This window comes from Oncorhynchus masou, chromosome 13 (genome assembly GCF_036934945.1).
Source record: "Oncorhynchus masou masou isolate Uvic2021 chromosome 13, UVic_Omas_1.1, whole genome shotgun sequence".
NCBI lineage: Eukaryota > Metazoa > Chordata > Actinopteri > Salmoniformes > Salmonidae > Oncorhynchus > Oncorhynchus masou.
The window spans coordinates 44015995-44033188 of NC_088224.1; the positions used below are offsets into that span (position 1 = coordinate 44015995).

The following is a 17194-nucleotide window of genomic DNA, read 5'->3' on the forward strand; positions in this document are numbered from 1 at the left end:
TTAGCACAATGAATGCTGGGAGACATGGAAGCCTTGTACCTTTTTGGAGGTGTACTTCTGCCTGGGCACGATGCTGCGGAGCTTGTGCTCCAGCGGCTCCCTGTTCTCCAGCTTCTTCACCTTGTAGATGCGCACCAGCCAGTGCTCCGAGGTGAACGCCTCCTCAAGGTGCTTGAACTTGATGTCTTTGTTGCCAATCTCGGCGTTGCGGGTGCGGTCGAACCCAGGCGGTGTCCGGAAGTCCAGCTGAGATATAAGGACAGCAATAGGTGGGGTTGAAGTTGTTGGCGAGGGTGGCTAGTGACTGAGCTGAGCTAAAGTGAGTATGGTGGTTGACAGTTCACACAAGCGTTGCGTTTTTCATCTTAATTCAGTTTTAGGCTCTTCCCCTGCTCTTTTAAATCTGTACATCACTTCACCTATCCCTCCCTCTACACGTTACCTGTCTCTCCCACCTCCTGATCGCTTTTGTCCTCGTCCCTTCCACAAAACCAATCTCTGTTCCCTTGCCTTTATCATTCTCTTAACCTGTCCATCTCCTTTATGAGTTAAGACAGCTAGGAGACAGCTTTGCCTGGCTGCATGTCTGTGGACCCTACTGAAACAGCCCACTGATCCTTCACTGAGCAGCTGGCCAGGCAACACGCAGCTCGCTATAAGTACCTGGCAGCTCTTCGCTCTCATATCTCGCCTGTACCTGCCAGAGCATTTCTGAGCGCTTCCCCTCCCACCTTCATCCTTCCCCCAGGCTTGTCAGCACGTCCATAAGCCGCTCTGTTGCCCGTCACTCAGTGCTTACTGTAGTCTGCTGTTGCTTCAAGTACTTCACCACCTCTCACCTGCATCTCGCCGAAGCGGTAGTAGGACATCTTGTACATGAGGCAGTTGAGCAGGACGGGCGAGCCGGCCTTGTCCACGCGGAACTCTCCCTGAGGGGTGAAGTAGTCACTCTCCTGAAGGGCACGTGGGCGTGAGGAGGGAAGAAAGAGAGACGAGGGTTTGGACCAAATTTCTTCAAGGACACATCAAATAGCAGAAACTGAAATAACTCTGCCAACTCGCCACCTACGATATGATGTAGTCTTACAGCCACCAATTATTCAGTTCATGTTTTTGATTTTCAAAATAACATGCACATTTTCTTTTTACAAATCTGCATTGGATATGTTAGTGAAGAAAATAAACATAGCTAGGAACAGCAATGTCCTTGGGTTTGCCCCGACTGATAGATTACTGAATGGCTGTGTTGACCCAGGTTCATCAGCAGAACAACAATTATTAAATAGAAGAATGAATGAAGGTCCTTCTGAATTGGGAGGCGTCGATGAACCCAACTAGGCGCAGTCTCAGGAAACCAGGCACTCACCCGAATGTCCTTGGGATGCTCTCCCTCCGCTATCCTGACCATCCACAAGAACTTGTTGATGTCGTCGCCTGAGTAACCAATCACGCCCCCGAAGATGATCAGCACGTAGTCCACGTCCAGACTCCTCATGATCTCGTACGCTGCACTCTCATTGGACGACATGGCTTTCCCCACCTACAGAGGGAAGACGAGGGAGTTTGAGCAGAGGAGAGTGAAATAGCAGAGGAAAGAAGAGGCAGATAAAGATGAGACGTGATGGGAAAAGGAGAGGGAGGTATAAGACTCCAAAAATAGGCAATAGTTGCTTCTCAAAGTTGTGCTGGCCCTGTGAAAATCAATCAAGTCATAAGAGCAAGAAGTATCCCACACACATTATTAAATCCCCAATTCTCCCTTTTGATGGTGTGTGACTCACCAGTGCTATATGACTGTTATTCCATGTGTTGTTGTCTACTAGGGTGGTTCGATTAGCCATGCCTGCTATCTGGTAGCCATAATCCCACCAAGACATAACCCTCGCGTGCTCGTCTGTGTTCTGCCTCAGCCAATAGTAGGCCTCCCTGAAGTCATCCAGGATGTTCCTCGTCCTATGGGGAGTGACAGAGTTACGGGAATGACAGCCAGGCAACCACATGTTTGGTAACTTATTAATTATGGGATCCTGTGAGACAGGGATGTTGAGTCACGACAATGACGAACCAATATTGTAACCACACACATATGTACGAGGAGTTTGAGTCGAATAGTTTGACTTTCTAGTTTACCATAGTTCTAAATGTCGAACTGGAAAATAAGCAGTGCACGTCAGCCTCGCATTGAAAGAACATTACATGGAAAACTATTGAATAGCACTATTAAGAGTCATGGGACACGGAGATACAATAACCAGGTTAACACTGAGCTCATCAACATCACAACTTTCTGATGAAATATGAACAAGCCCTTTTATGAGAGTGTGTGTAAATATATGTGCGCGTGTGAACACACTAATATATATATGGCAATTTCAGCCACACCCGTTGCTGATATGCATATAAAATCGAGCACACAGCCATGCAATTGACATAGACATACATTGGCAGTATAACTGCCTTACTGATGAGCTCATAGGATGCCACCTTTCCAAACAAGTTAGTTTGTCAAATTTTTGCCCTGCCAGAGCTGACACTAGCAAGTGTCCACATACTTTTGATCATGTGTTGCAGAAAAGGCTTCTTCCGCATCACTCTCCCATACAGCTTCTCCTTGTGCAAAGTGCGCTGACTTGTTGAACGATGCACAGTGACACCATCTGCAGCAAGATGATGTTGTAGGTCTTTGGAGGTGGTCTGTGGGCTGTTTTTGACCGTTCTCACCATACGTCGCCTTTGCCTCTCCGATATTTTACTTGGCCTGTCACTTCTGGCCTTAACAAGAACTGTGCCTGTGGTCTTCCATTTCCTCACTATGTTCCACAGTGGACACTGACAGCTTAAATCTCTGCGATAGCTTTTTGTAGCCTTCCTCTAAACCATAATGTTGAACAATCTTTGTTTTCAGGTCATTTGAGAGTTGTTTTGAGGCCCCCATGTTGCCACTCTTCAAAGGAGAGTCAAAGAGAACAACTTGCAATTGGCCACCTTAAGTACCTTTTCTCATGATTGGATGCACTTGTCTATGAAGTTCAAGGCTTAATGAGCTCACCAAACCAATTGTGTGTTCCAATTAATCAGTGCTAAGTAGTTACAGGTATTCAAATCAACAGAATGACAAGGGTGCCCACATTTTAGCATAGCCTATTTTTCACATCGGATTTAATTTCATACAACTTAATATTGCTACACACAAAATCTTTGTCTGGACAATATCCCAGTACTCAGCTTTTATTAGAAAATGAATGGCATGCCATTGATCATTTTCTGTGACGACAGAGTAAATTATTGCAGCCTCCGAGGGGTGCCCAAACTTTTTCATACGACTGTACGGTGTAGCTCAAAATCGGTAGAGCATGGTGCTTGCGATGCCAAAGGGCATGGGTTCAATTCCCGCTGGGGCCATCCATATGTAAAAATGTATGCACGCACGACGGACTACAAGATGCTTTGGATAACAGTGTCTGCTAAATATTATTATTTGTCCTTACCCATCGTTGTTGTAGGAGGCCAGCACCACACTAGGACTTGAGTAGGCGTTGCTGGTGACCCATGTGCAGTGGACTGCGAACATCATGAGCAGCATCAACATCAGCATGGTCACTATACTCTTGATGTTGGGGCCCAGCCCCTCCTCTGCCTTCTCCTGCTCAGACACATGCTTACGCACCTTTCCTGCCTGCAGAGGGAGACCAACACACATCAAACTGGCCCACTAAACAGTCAAATTATTTTGTAACTCCTTACAGGAATATGTCTATGGGTTGAATACAGCTAACTGCCAAAATAAAGGAAACGCCAACAAAGTGTAATAATAGGGCGTTGGGCCACCATGAGCCAGAACTCATTCAATGCTCCATGGCATAGATTCTACAATTGTCTGGAACTCTGTTGGAGGGATGTGACACCATTCTCACATAAACAATTACATTATTTGGTGTTTTATTGGTGGTGGAAAACTGTCCCAGGCGCCGCTCCAGAAACTGGTTTAAGTGTTCAATTGGGTTGAGATGTGGTGACAGACGGCCATGGCATATGGTGGTTACATCGTTTTCATGCTCATCAAACCATTCAGTCACCACTAATGTCCCGTGGAAAAGGGCACAGCCATGGCAGCCAAAATAAATGCATGCCAAGCATTTTTATACATAACCTAAGCATGATGGGATGTTAATTAACTCAGGATCCCCATCTGTGTGGTAGCAACTGCTTTTAATGTACTTTGCATCCCTTTTTAGTTTTGGCAGTTATCTGTAGGTGTCAACTGGAACTAGTGGACAAGGGTTCACATTGTGAGAGCAGAGTACACTAAAAGAGGTGTAAAAGGGGAATGCAAAACCCCACTAAAAGGTAGGCCTATGAGGTGAGGGCAGTTGGAGAATCTCAATTAGTTTTGGAATTTAAATAGGAACATTTAGTTTTGAATCCAGTGTTTAGTGTATCAGCTCATAAACCATGTGTCATCGAATCGGTACATCGGGAAATCACTTTCCAACTATTTTGCAATCTATATGGCACAGATGTCAATTTTTTGGTCCTTAAATTAAACTGAGTTTATTTTTCAGAATTTTCTTTACTATTTTGGACTTTAATGCAGGGCCGACAGACAAGTCCTCACTTGCCTTGTCCCACCTTCCACTTGCCTTGTCCCACCTTCCACTTGCCTTGTCCCACCTTCCACTTGCCTTGTCCCACGTTCCACTTGCCTTGTCCCACCTTCCATTTTTGCGGTAATGCTACAATTTTTGGCATAGGGGGCAGCATTTTCACTTTTGGATGAATAGCGTGCCCAGAGTGAACTGCCTCCTACTCTGTCCCAGATGCTAATATATGCATATTATTATTAGTATTGGATAGAAAACTGGCATTTCTAAAACTGTTTGAATGATGTCTGAGTATAACAGAACTCATATGGCAGGCGAAAACCTGAGGAAAAATCCAACCAGCAAGTGGGACATCTGAAGTTTGTAGTTTGTCAACTCAGCCCCCATTGAAGATACAGGGTGATAGTTATCTTTCACTTCCCAAGGCGTCCACTAGATGTCAACAATATTTATATTGTTGGTCTGGCAGAGTGCCACAGCCTCGGTCTGGCGCGCTCACGTGAAAGGTAGCTACGTTCCACTTAATTTGTACAGACAAAGGAATTGTCCAGTTGGAACATTAAGTTTTATGTTAAAAACATCCTAAAGATTGATTCCATACTTAGTTTGGCATGTTTCTACGGGCTGCACTTTTTATTTTTGGAAAAATAACGTTCCCAAAGTAAACAGCCTATTTCTCAGGACCAGATGCTAGAATATGCATATAATTGACAGCTTAGGATAGAAAACACAAAAGTTTCCAAAACTGTAAAAATATTGTCTGTTATTGCATGTGAAAGCCTGAGGAAAATCCAATCAGGAAGCGACTCATATTTTGAAACCTTTGTGTTCCTATGCATCACTATTGACCATTGAAAGGGATATCAACCAGCTTCATTTTTCTGTGTCTACAGCCTTTAGACGTAGTTTCACACCTTTATGTGGAAGAATGAGCGTAAACGACCACATTGCGTAAGTGGCCAGCTGATGGCTCTGAGTGATTCTTGCGTAAAAGAGAGAGGTAGACATTTTTCCTCCCAGTCCTACTGAAAAGCCAACTGTCCTGGTTGATATATTATCGAATAGATATTTGAAAAACACCATGAGTATTGATTATTAAAAAAACAACATTTGCCAATATATATATATATATAATTTAGATTTTTTTTCTGCGTTGTCGTGACCACTATTTCCGGTGGATTTCTGAACATAACGTGACAAACAAACGGAGGTATTTTGGGTATAAAAATAATCTTTATGGAACATTTGCTGTCTAACTGGGAGTCTCGTCAGTGAAAACATCCAAAGATCAAAGGTAAATGGTTAATTTGATTGCTTTTCTGATTTGTGACTAAGCTTCCTACTGCTAGCTGGACATAATGCTATGCTAGGCTATCGATAAACTTACAAACGCGTGTCTTGCTTTCGCTGTAAAGCATAATTTCAAAATCCAAGACGACAGGGCCAGACCCCAGTCCTAGACAGGTTAAATCATTTCCCCCCCCTCAATCTTCACACAATACCCCACAATGACAAAGCAAAATTAAGTTTAGAAATGTTCGCAAAATTAATAAACTTTAATACCTTGTATTCAGACCCTTTGCAATGAGATTCGAAACTGAGCTCAGATGCATCTTGTTTCCATTGATCATCCTTGGGATGTTTCTACAACTTTGAGTCCACCTGTGGTAAATTTAATTGATTGGACTTGATTTGGAAAGGCACACACCTGTCTATATAAATGTTCCATAGTTGACAGTGCATGTCAGAGCAAAAATCAAGCCATGAGGTCAAAGGAATTGTCTGTAGCGCTCTGAGACAGGAATGGGTTGAGGTACAGATATGTGGAAGGGTACCAAAAAATGTCTGCAGCATTGAAGGTCCCCAAGAACACAGTGGCCTCCATCATTCTTAAATGGAAGAAGTTTGGATCCACCAAGACTCTTCCTAGAGCTGGCCAGCCAGCCAAACAGAGCAATTGGTTGAGAAGGGCATTGGTTAGGGTGGTTACCAAGAACCTGATGGTTACTGACTGAGCTCCAGAGTTCCTTTGTGGAGATTCCAGAAGGGCAACCATCTCTGCAGCACTCCACCAATCAGGCCTTTATGGTAGAGTGGCCAGACAGAAGCCACTCCTCAGTAAAAGGCATGACAGCCTGCTTGGAGTTGGCCAAAAGGCACCTAAAGGACTCTCAGACCATGAGAAACATGATTCTCTGGTCTGAAGAAACCAAGATTCCAAACCAACCCTTTTCGCGAGAATGCCAAGTGTCACGTCTGGAGGAAACCTGGCACCATTCCTACAGTGATGCATGGTGGTGGCAGGATCATTCAGTGGGGATGTTTTTCAGCGGCAGAGACTGGGAGACAAGTCAGGATCGAGGGAAAGATGCAAAGTACAGAGAGATCCTTGATGAAAACCTTCTCCAGAGTGCTCAGGACTTAGGTTCACCTTCCAACAGGACAACAAGCCTAAGCACACAGCCAAGACAAGGCAGGAGTGGGGACCTGTCTCTGAATGTCCTTGAGTGGCACAGCCAGAGCCCGGATTTGAACCCGATCAAACATCTCTGGAGAGACCTTAACATAGCTGTGCAGCAACGATCCCCATTCAATCTGACAGAGCTTGAGAGGATCTGCAGAGAAGAATGGGAGAAATTCAGGTGTGCCAAGCTTGTATACCCAAGAAGACTCAAGCTGTAATCGCTGCCAAAAGTGCTTCAACAAAGTACTGAGTAAAGGGTCTGAATAAAATGTGATAAAGCAAAGTATTCACACCCCTTGACTTAATTTTTTAAATGCATTTTATTTTTAAGAAATGTTGAGTCAATAAGTATTCAACCCCTTGTTATGGCAAGCCTAAATAAGTTCAGGAGTAAAAATGTGCTTAAGTCACAAAATAAGTTGCATGGACTCACTGTGTGCAATAGTGTTTAACATGATTTTTGAATGACTACCTCATCTCTGTACCCATACGTACAAATAACTAATTGTAAGGTCCCTCAGTCAAGCAGTGAATTTCAAACAGATTCAACCACAAAGACCAGAGAGGTTTTCCAATGCCTCGCAAAGGGCACCTATATATTTTTTAAGCAGACAATGAATGTTCCTTTGCGCATGGTTATTAATTACACTTGGGTGATAGGAGAAAACTGAGGATAGATAAACAGCATTGTAATTACTCCACAATACTAACGTAAATGACAGTGAAAATAAATTTTCCAAAACATGCATACTGTTTGCTATTAGGCACTAATGTAAAACTGCCAAAAAATTGGCAAAGATATGAACTTTGTCCTGAATACAAAGTGTTATTTTGGGGCAAATCCAACACATCACAGTGCACCACTTCATATTTTCAAGCATGGTGGTGGCTGCATCAAGTTATGTGTATGCTTGTCATCAGCAAGGACTAGGTCATTTTTTAGGATAAAAAGGAACGGAATAGTGCTAAGCACAGGCAAATCCTAGAGAAAAACCTGGTTCAGTCTGCTTTCCAACAGACATTGGGAAACTCACCTTTCAGCAGGACAATAACCTAAAATATAAACTGGAGTTGCTTACTAAGATTATATTGAATGTTCCTAAGTGGCCTAGTTACAGTTTTGATTTTAATTGGCTTGAAAATCTATGGCAAGATTTGAAAACGGCTCAAACGGTCCAACAATGATCAACAAACAATTTGCCAGAGCTTGAAGAATTTTTACAAAGAATGCACAAATATTGTACAATGCAGGTGAGCAAAGCTCTTAAGAGACTTACCCAGAAATACTCACAGCTGTAATCGCTGCCAAAGTTTATTCTAACACATATTGACTCAGGGTGTGAATACTTACGTAAATGAGATATGAGTTTAATTTTCAATCAATTTGAAAACATTTCTAAAAACATGTTTTCACTTTGGCATTATGGGGTTGTGTGTGTAGATGGGTGAGAAAAAAAATCAATTTAATCCATTTGGAATTTAACAAAAAGTCAATGGGTATGAATACTTTCTAAAGGCACTGTATTTTTTCATATTGAAGCCAATTACTTAGAACAATTGTGGACTGCAAACAGGTTCAAGTTAACGTATTTAGCAAAGATGGGATAGGTCTACATTGTTATTGCGTTTCCGTAAAATATAACTGGAGTTGATTCCAAGGCAATACATAAGGCCGTAAATACACAACTTGAAGCAACCATGTGACCCGTTTCAAGAAGCTAGGTGTATGTCACACGTCACTACTTCACAGGAGAGTCATTTGAACTTTTTATCAATTTGTTTTGAGGCAGAAATTCCTTCTGGAACATGTGAACTTTCATGTGCCATAATAACAAATGTTTATACCATCTGTAAATACGAATACATTGTTGGTTTAGGCATGGAAAAATACAGGAACCTTCCATGTCTGCCATGTCGCATGCTTCAGTCTATAACACGAGCCGCTCAATATCCTTTCTACTGTGGCTTTTTTTGAAAGATATCATGAATAACTGAAAAAGAGTTGCTACTGCTCTCAACATTGCTGCCCTTTTCAGTGGCGAAAAGGTTGTGATAGACTACTTTCTGTAGGACGATCGTGCCATGCTGACTATTTTGGAATCAGAATCAGATGTGGAAATCCCTGATTGCCAAATGCGGAGAGTCTAAAAGAGAACACAGAAGACTGTTGTAATCTGGAGACAGGTGTTTTTACATCTTCAAACTAAGGGCAACCATGACCGAGGGAGAAGCGTTCATTCATGTATACGGGTAAGAGTCTAGCTATACTTTCAGATATACATTTTAATTTCCAGGTAAACCATATTGTTAGCTAGCTAGCTAGCTAACGTTCAGTGTATTTGTATCTCAGAAATCCATTTGCATTGCTAGTTATAACCTAATGTTAGCTCACTAGCTAACATTGAACCTAGTTGGTTAGCTTTAGCTACCTGCAGATGCATGCATGGTAGTACTGCCACGTTCAAAACAACTGGAAACTAACAAATACGAGGTCAAATCATGTCGTCACTAATCTTCAGGTCGGAAAGTCGGAGCTCTAGAAAGTGGCCTGAGTTCCCGAGTTGGATGACCGTTCAAAATGATTTATCCCCAGTCGGAGCGCTAGAAAGTGGCCTGAGTTCCCGAGTTGGTTGACCGTTCAAAATGATTTATCCCCAGTCGGAGCGCTAGAAAGTGGCCTGAGTTCCCGAGTTGGATGACCGTTCAAAATGATTTGTCCCCAGTCGGAGCTCGTTTTACCCCATCACTGAAGTCAGGGACTTCAGAGTGGTTTTGAACGTGGCATTAGAGTTTAGATTATGGTTCATTGTTTAGCTCGCTACATGTCTAAACAAGACTTCACTAATGGAAGTAACCGTTTACATCTTCTGTATCCTGTGCATGTGACAAATTGGGTGTGGTTATAAGGCTTAAGAGGGTGTGAATGATGCTGAATGTGTGTCGACAGAGCTCTCCAGTAGGTGCACAGGCCATTTCCTCAAAAGTGGCGTTACAAGTGTATCAACTTCAAAGCAGATCGAATCCAGGTGGTAGGTCACATATTTAGCCATGGAGCATGTTCTGATTGGCCAGTGAGGGGTCAAGCGTCGACACACCTACAACTTATTTAATCATAAAAACCCAGCCCTTTCGTGCCACTGCCAGCGACCATCACTCTTGGTTGTGAAAATAGCAAAATGATTTGACACCTCTGAACAAATAGCGGTACCGCCAGCACTTAGGTTCACCATTGCGTTAGCTTTGTTAAATTATAGCCCTACTGGTCATAAGATAGATAGTGAGAACCTGATCCTTGATCTGCACTCCTACTCTGAGCTGCTTTATGAGCCCTGGACTATGACTCCTACCGACCTTGTCATAGAGATTCCCTGCGCTCCTTTTGTCATCCTCGTCGCTGCTGTCCTCTATGGGAGGGTTCTCCCTCTTCATGTCGTCCCCCAGGTAGTGCTCGAACACGCTGGAAAAGGCTATGGCCGACAGCATGCAAACCACCGGCGTCAAGGTCAGCATCAGGCGCACCATCACCCCAGCAAAGTAGACCGCACTGATGGCATAGAGAGCCACTGGGGGACAGCAGAGAGGCAGGAAAGGTTAAAGGCAGGATCATTTATGTCAAAAGTGCATTGTGCACAACTCAGATCCTCAAGGGTGGTTTTTTCATCTGAGACAAACTGATTTAGAGCTGGGTGAACAGTTGTGTGCAGTTTCGGGGCTATCAATGGCATTAATTGATCAATTAAGGAGAAGGGAAAAACAGAAACCAGCTCCTGCACTGGAGCTGTGTGACACTGGTCAGCATTTCCTCCAATACACCATCTAAGAACAGGTTTGTACAGTATATCAAAAACATGATGCCCTTGCTATAATGCATATTCTTCTCAAATGACCAGATTCCCCTCGAAATATTCACATTTATTCAAATGATGTGTATGTTGAGTGTCAGTGTGTGTTAATGAGCCCCGGCTTACCAAAGACGCGCTCGTCGTTGACATTCTTGATGCAGAACCAGAGTCCTGCCGGAAAGGTGCAGACCAGGATGTGGAGGTCGAAGAAGAACGACACCCAGGTGGTGGGCTGGTGCTCCGACACCGACGCGATGATGGGGATATGGATCTTAGCGTAGCTGGAGAGGGTGAGAGGGGGCAGGAGGGAGGTAAAGAGTGATGAGGATAGAAGAGAAACATCTGGTACTTCAGGGAAGAGATTTAAAGCGCTGCAAACAATCCGTTTGATCGATGCTTAATGCAGACATGCGCCAGTTAATCAGACACGCTGCAGTTTATATACAGAATGTAGTCGAAGCGTGAAGAAAAAATACTATTCTATTTAAGAAAATACTATTCTCGCATTTCCTTTGAAACTACGGATGGCGTAAGCCCTTTCGCAGACACATTCAATTAAACAAGTGTTTCATCGATAGGAAAGTGAATGAAGGTTAGCAATGCTTACCCGGTGTCCCACAGTGAGTAGAACCGTCCACTCCACGGTGCGATGTAGCCTAAATGAACAAACAATGAATAGACAGGACTGGAAACTTGAACATGCTTTCATTAGTGGTTATTATGAGGACTTTTTGGCATATGGTTGACACTGGTGTGTATGGGTAGTGTACAGATATAATCCAGGCCGTGATTGGGAGTCCCATAAGGCGTGGCACAATTGGCCCAGCGTCGTCAGGGTTTGGACGGAGTAGGCCGTCATTAAATAAAGGTTCACTAAAAACATTTATAAATAAAAATGAAAGTAAATAGGGACCCTTTGGTTCAGGGCTTTTCAATTCTGGTCCCCAAGAGCCGAAACGCTTCAGGATTTCACTGTCGCCCATTCTAACCAGGGACTGATTCCAACCTGAGACACGAGATGAGTGCAATTAACTACAAGGTAGACACAAAAAACACTGACCCATTTTAGCACAGCAACTAAATTGCCCTGCTATAGTGGGTCAGGTGACTGTTCAGTAGTAGGGCATATGTGGGTCAGGACTCGAGAGGAATGTTGAGCAGTGGCGGTTAAGAATATGCATAACTAACATTCTTCTTTAGTCTTTTTGGTAAGCACCTCCAGTGTAGATCTAGCCTTGTGTTTTAGGTTATTGTCCTGCTGAAAGGTGAATTCATCTCCCAGTGTAGTGGAAAGCAGACTAAACCTGGTTTTCGCCTGTGCTTAGCTCCATTCCATTGATTTATTTTCCTTAAGAACGCGCTGATACTTAACGATTACAAGCATACCCATAACATGATGCAGTCACCACTATATGTTTGAAAATATGAAGAATGGTTCTCAGTAATGTGTTGTAATTTGCCCCAAACATAACATTTGTATTCAGAACAAAAAGTGAATTGCTTTGCCACATTTCTTTCCGTATAACTTCATTGCCTTGCTGCAAACAGAATGCATGTATTCTGGCCATGCTTCCCTCTTTTCACTTTGTCAATTAGCTTAGTATTGTGGAGAAATAACTACAACGTTGATGCATCCTCAGTTTTCTCCTATCACAGCCATTAAACTAACTGTTTTAAAGTCACCAGTGGCCTCATGGTGAAATCCCTGAGCAATTTGCTTCCTCTCTTGCAACCGAGTTAGGAAGGACGCCTGTATCTTTGTAGTGGCTGGGTGTATTGATACACCACCCAGTGTCATTAATAACTTCCTTGCTCAAAGGGAAATTCAGTGTCTGCTTCTTTTAAATCTATTTTTATCTACCAATAGATGCTCTTCTTTGTGAGACATTGGAAAACCTCTTCGGTCTTTGTTTGAAAATAGCTGCTCGACTGAGGGACCACTCAAAAATCATGTTAAACACTATTATTGCACAGAGTGAGTACATGCTTATTATGCGACTTCTTAAGCAATTTGTACTCCTGAACTTATTTCAGCTTGCCATAACAAAAGGGTTTGAATATTTATTACTCATGTGTAAAAATAAATAAATAATAATAATCTAAAACTAAAAACTAAATTTGAGAAATGTTTAATGCAGGCTGTAACAACAAAATGTGGAAGAAGTCAAGGGGTGTGGATACTTTCTCAAGGCGCTGTATGTGCAATGGTAAGGTATAGTGACTCACCAGTGTAGGTGAGATAGATGACGGTGAGGAACACCACCCCAGCAGCTAACGACACCCCCAGGAAGAACAGGGTCTGGAACTCCTGCTTGGTGAGCCTGTTCTTCAGGTACTGCAGCAAAGCATATGCCTGGAGCAGTGCAAACACACCTGTGGCAGGACACACACGCAAATCACAGAAGGTTGGCGTATGCACGTTATAACAGTAACCTTAATCTCTCATGCAAGCAGGTTTATATAGAAACATTTTGAATCAGAAGGACTATCATGTGATGGTGGATATGCTACAAACTGATGCTGTAATAATACATGACAACATACCTGGCTCCCCCTACCCTGGCTAACAGCTCTGCACCCCTGCAGCAACTAGCCCAAGCCCCCCCCCATTTCTCCTTCACCCAAATAGCTGATGTTCTGAAAAAGCTGCATAATCTGGGCCCCTACAAATCAGCCGGGCTAGACAATCTGGACCCTCTCTAAAATTATCTGCCGAAATTGTTGCAACCACTATTACTAGCCTGTTCAACCTCTCTTTCGTATCGTCTGAGATCCCCAAAGATTGGAAAGCTGCCGCGGTCACCCCCCTCATCCCCCCCCCCCCAAAGGGGGAGACACCAAAGACCCAAACTGTTACAGACCTATATCCATCCTGCCCTGCCTTACTAAAATCTTCGAAAGCCAAGCTAATAAACAGATCACTGACCATTTCGAATACCATCGTACCTTCTCCGTAATCTGTTTTCCGAGCTGGTCATGGGTGCTCCCCAGCCACGCTCAGGGTCCTAAACGATACCATAAACTCCATCGATAAAAGACAGTACTGTGCAGCAGTCTTCATCGACCTGGCCAAGGCTTTCAACTGTCAATCACCGCATTCTTATAGGCAGACTCAATAGCCTGGTTCTCCAACTACTTCTCAGATAGAGTTCAGTGTGTCAAATCGGAGGGCCTGTTGTCCGGACCTCTGGCAGTCTCTGGGGGCGCATCAGGGTTCAATTCTCGGGCCAACTCTTTACTCTGTATTTATCAATGATGTCGGTCTTGCTGCTGGCGATTCTCTGATCCACCTCTACGCAGATGACACCATTCTGTATACTTAACCCCGAGGACAAACCATTCAGATTTTTTCTTTTTGGGGTCACTCTTTGAGGTCATGATTATTTACTTAAAAAATACCTAAAGTTGTGTTTGAAATGGTTTGGCAAAGTTTACAGGTAACTTTTGAAATATTTCATAGTCACGTTGTGCAAGTTGGAACACGTGTTTTTCTGGATCAAACGCGCCAAATAAATGGACATTTTGGATATATATCGACGGAATTAATTGAACAAAAGGACCATTTGTGATGTTTATGGGACATATTGGAGAGCCAACAGAAAAAGCTCGTCAAAGGTGAGGCATGATTTATTTTTATTTCTGCGTTTTGTGTCGCGCTTGCAGGGTTGAAATATTGTCTCTCTTTGTTCACTATGGTGCTATCCTCAGATAATAGCAGTGTTTGCTTTAGCCCGAAAAGCCTTTTTGAAATCTGACATCTTGGCTGGATTCACAACACGTGTAGCTTTAATTTGGTATCTTACATGTGTGACTTCATGAAAGTTGATTTTATAGTAATTTTCTCTGGCTTTTGGCTAGGTGGGACGCTAGCGTCCCACATATCCCAGAGAGGTTAATTAACCTTGAGTGTATGGGGCCGTATTTTGATGTTTGGATGAAAAACATACCCAAATTAAAATGCCTATTTCTCGGGCCCAGAATCTAGAATATGCATATAATTGTCAGATTAGGATAGAAAACACTAAAGTTTCCAAAACTGTCAAAACATTGTCTGTGAGTTTAGCAGAACCGATATTGCAGGCAAAAACCTGAGGAAAATCCACCAGGAAGTGGCCTCCCTTTTGAAAGCTCCATGTTCCATAGCTTGCCTTCGCTCCATTTAAAGGGATATCAACCAGATTCCCTTTCCTATGGCTTCCCCATGGTGTGAACAGTCTTCAGACATAGTTTCAGGCTGAGCGAGAAAGATCACATCGCGTCATTGTTTGGCTGGGTGCCAGCAGCGTTGTGTAAGCGCAACAGCTTGGAGCAGCCATATTCTCTCTCTCTCCTATCGAAGAAGCTACATTCCCGGTTGATATATTATCAATTATATATTGTAAAAACAACCTGAGGATTGATTATAAAAAAACGTTTGAAATGTTTCTACGAACATTACGAATACTATTTGGAATTTGTCTGCGATGTCGTGACAGCTCGAGCCTGTGGATTTCTGAACATAACGCGCTAACCAAATGGAGGTATTTTGGATATAAAAATAATCTTTATCGAACAAAAGGAACATTTATTGTGTAACTGGCAGTCTCGTGAGTGCAAACATCCGAAGATCATCAAAGGTAAGCGATTTAATTTATTGCTTTTCTGACCAATCTACTTGGCTGCTAGCTGTTTGTAATATTTTGCCTACTGAGAGAGATGTCTTTACATAAACGCTTGGTATGCTTTCGCTGAAAAGCTTCATTGAAATCTAACACGCCAGGTGGATTAACAACAAACTAAGCTGTGTGTTGCTATATTGCACTTGTGATTTCACGGCGCTCTGCAATTCAGCGGCGGTTGACAAAAATGATCCCGCTAACGGAATGGGTGCATCAAGAAGTTAACCTCCAAACGAGCTTCAATGCCATACAACACTCCTTCCGTGGCCTCCAACTGATCTTAAAATGATCTTAAAATGCTAGTAAAACTAAATGCATTCTTTTCAACTGATCGCTGCCCACACTCGCCCGCCCAACCAGCATCACTACTCTGGACGGTTCTGACTTAGAATATATGTGGACAACTACAAATACCTAGGTGTCTTGTTAGACTGTAAACTCTCCTTCCAGACTCACATTAAACATCTCCAATCCAAAATTAAATTGAGAATCGGCTTCCTATTTCGCAACAAAGCATCCTTCACTCATGCTGCCAAACATACCCTCGTAAAATTGACTATCCTACAGATCCTGGACTTTGGCGATCTCATTTACAAAATAGCCTCAACACTACTCACCAAATTGGATGTAGTCTATGACAGTGCCATCTGTTGTCACCTACCCACCACTGCGACCTGTATGCTCTCATTGGCTGGCCCTCTCTTCATATTCGTCACCAAACCCACTGGCTCCAGGTCATCTATAAGTCTTTGCTAGGTAAAGCACTGCCTTAACTCAGCTCATTGGTCACCACAGCAACACCCACCCATAGCATGCACTCCAGCAGGTATATTTCAATGGTCATCCCCAAAGCCAACTCCTCCTTTGGCCAGTTCTCTGCTGCCAATGACTGGAACGAATTGCAAAAATCTCTGAAGCTGGAGACTTACATTTCCCTCACTAACTATCAGCTGTCAGTGAACTTGTACACAGCCCATCTGTAAATAGCACACCCAACTACCTCAACCCCATATTGTTATTGACTTTTGCACCCCAGTATCTCTATGTCAAATCAAATCAAATTTTATTTGTCACATACACATGGTTAGCAGATGTTAATGCGAGTGTAGCGAAATGCTTGTGCTTCTAGTTCCGACAATGTAGTAATAACCAACAAGTAATCTAACTAACAATTCCTAAACTACTGTCTTATACACAGTGTAAGGGGATAAAGAATATGTACATAAGGATATATGAATGAGTGATGGTACAGAGCAGCATAGGCAAGATACAGTAGATGGTATCGAGTACAGTATATACATATGAGATGAGTATGTAAACAAAGTAGCATAGTTAAAGTGGCTAGTGATACATGTATTACATAAGTATGCAGTCGATGATATAGAGTACAGTATATACGTATGCATATGAGATGAGTAATGTAGGGTAAGTAACATTATATAAGGTAGCATTGTTTAAAGTGGCTAGTGATAGATTTACATCATTTCCCATCAATTCCCATTATTAAAGTGGCTGGAGTTGAGTCAGTGTCAGTGTGTTGGCAGCAGCCACTCAATGTTAGTGGTGGCTGTTTAACAGTCTGATGGCCTTGAGATAGAAGCTGTTTTTCAGTCTCTCGGTCCCAGCTTT

At 42.9% G+C, this 17194-nt stretch overlaps 1 protein-coding gene across 1 annotated transcript in view; it reads right to left on the reverse strand.

Annotated features, from left to right (window-relative positions):
* The window catches only part of LOC135552397 (dolichyl-diphosphooligosaccharide--protein glycosyltransferase subunit STT3B), a 97368-nt gene that overhangs the window by 1851 nt on the left and 78323 nt on the right, over positions 1-17194 (reverse strand). Inside the window, exons 7-15 of the mRNA XM_064983980.1 lie at positions 13134-13280; positions 11515-11563; positions 11034-11188; positions 10417-10628; positions 3489-3676; positions 1782-1953; positions 1367-1540; positions 840-953; positions 40-246 (exon numbers count right to left, since the gene is read on the reverse strand). Of these exons, the coding sequence (XP_064840052.1) occupies positions 40-246; positions 840-953; positions 1367-1540; positions 1782-1953; positions 3489-3676; positions 10417-10628; positions 11034-11188; positions 11515-11563; positions 13134-13280 (1418 nt within the window). The remainder of the gene's footprint in view (positions 1-39; positions 247-839; positions 954-1366; positions 1541-1781; positions 1954-3488; positions 3677-10416; positions 10629-11033; positions 11189-11514; positions 11564-13133; positions 13281-17194) is intronic.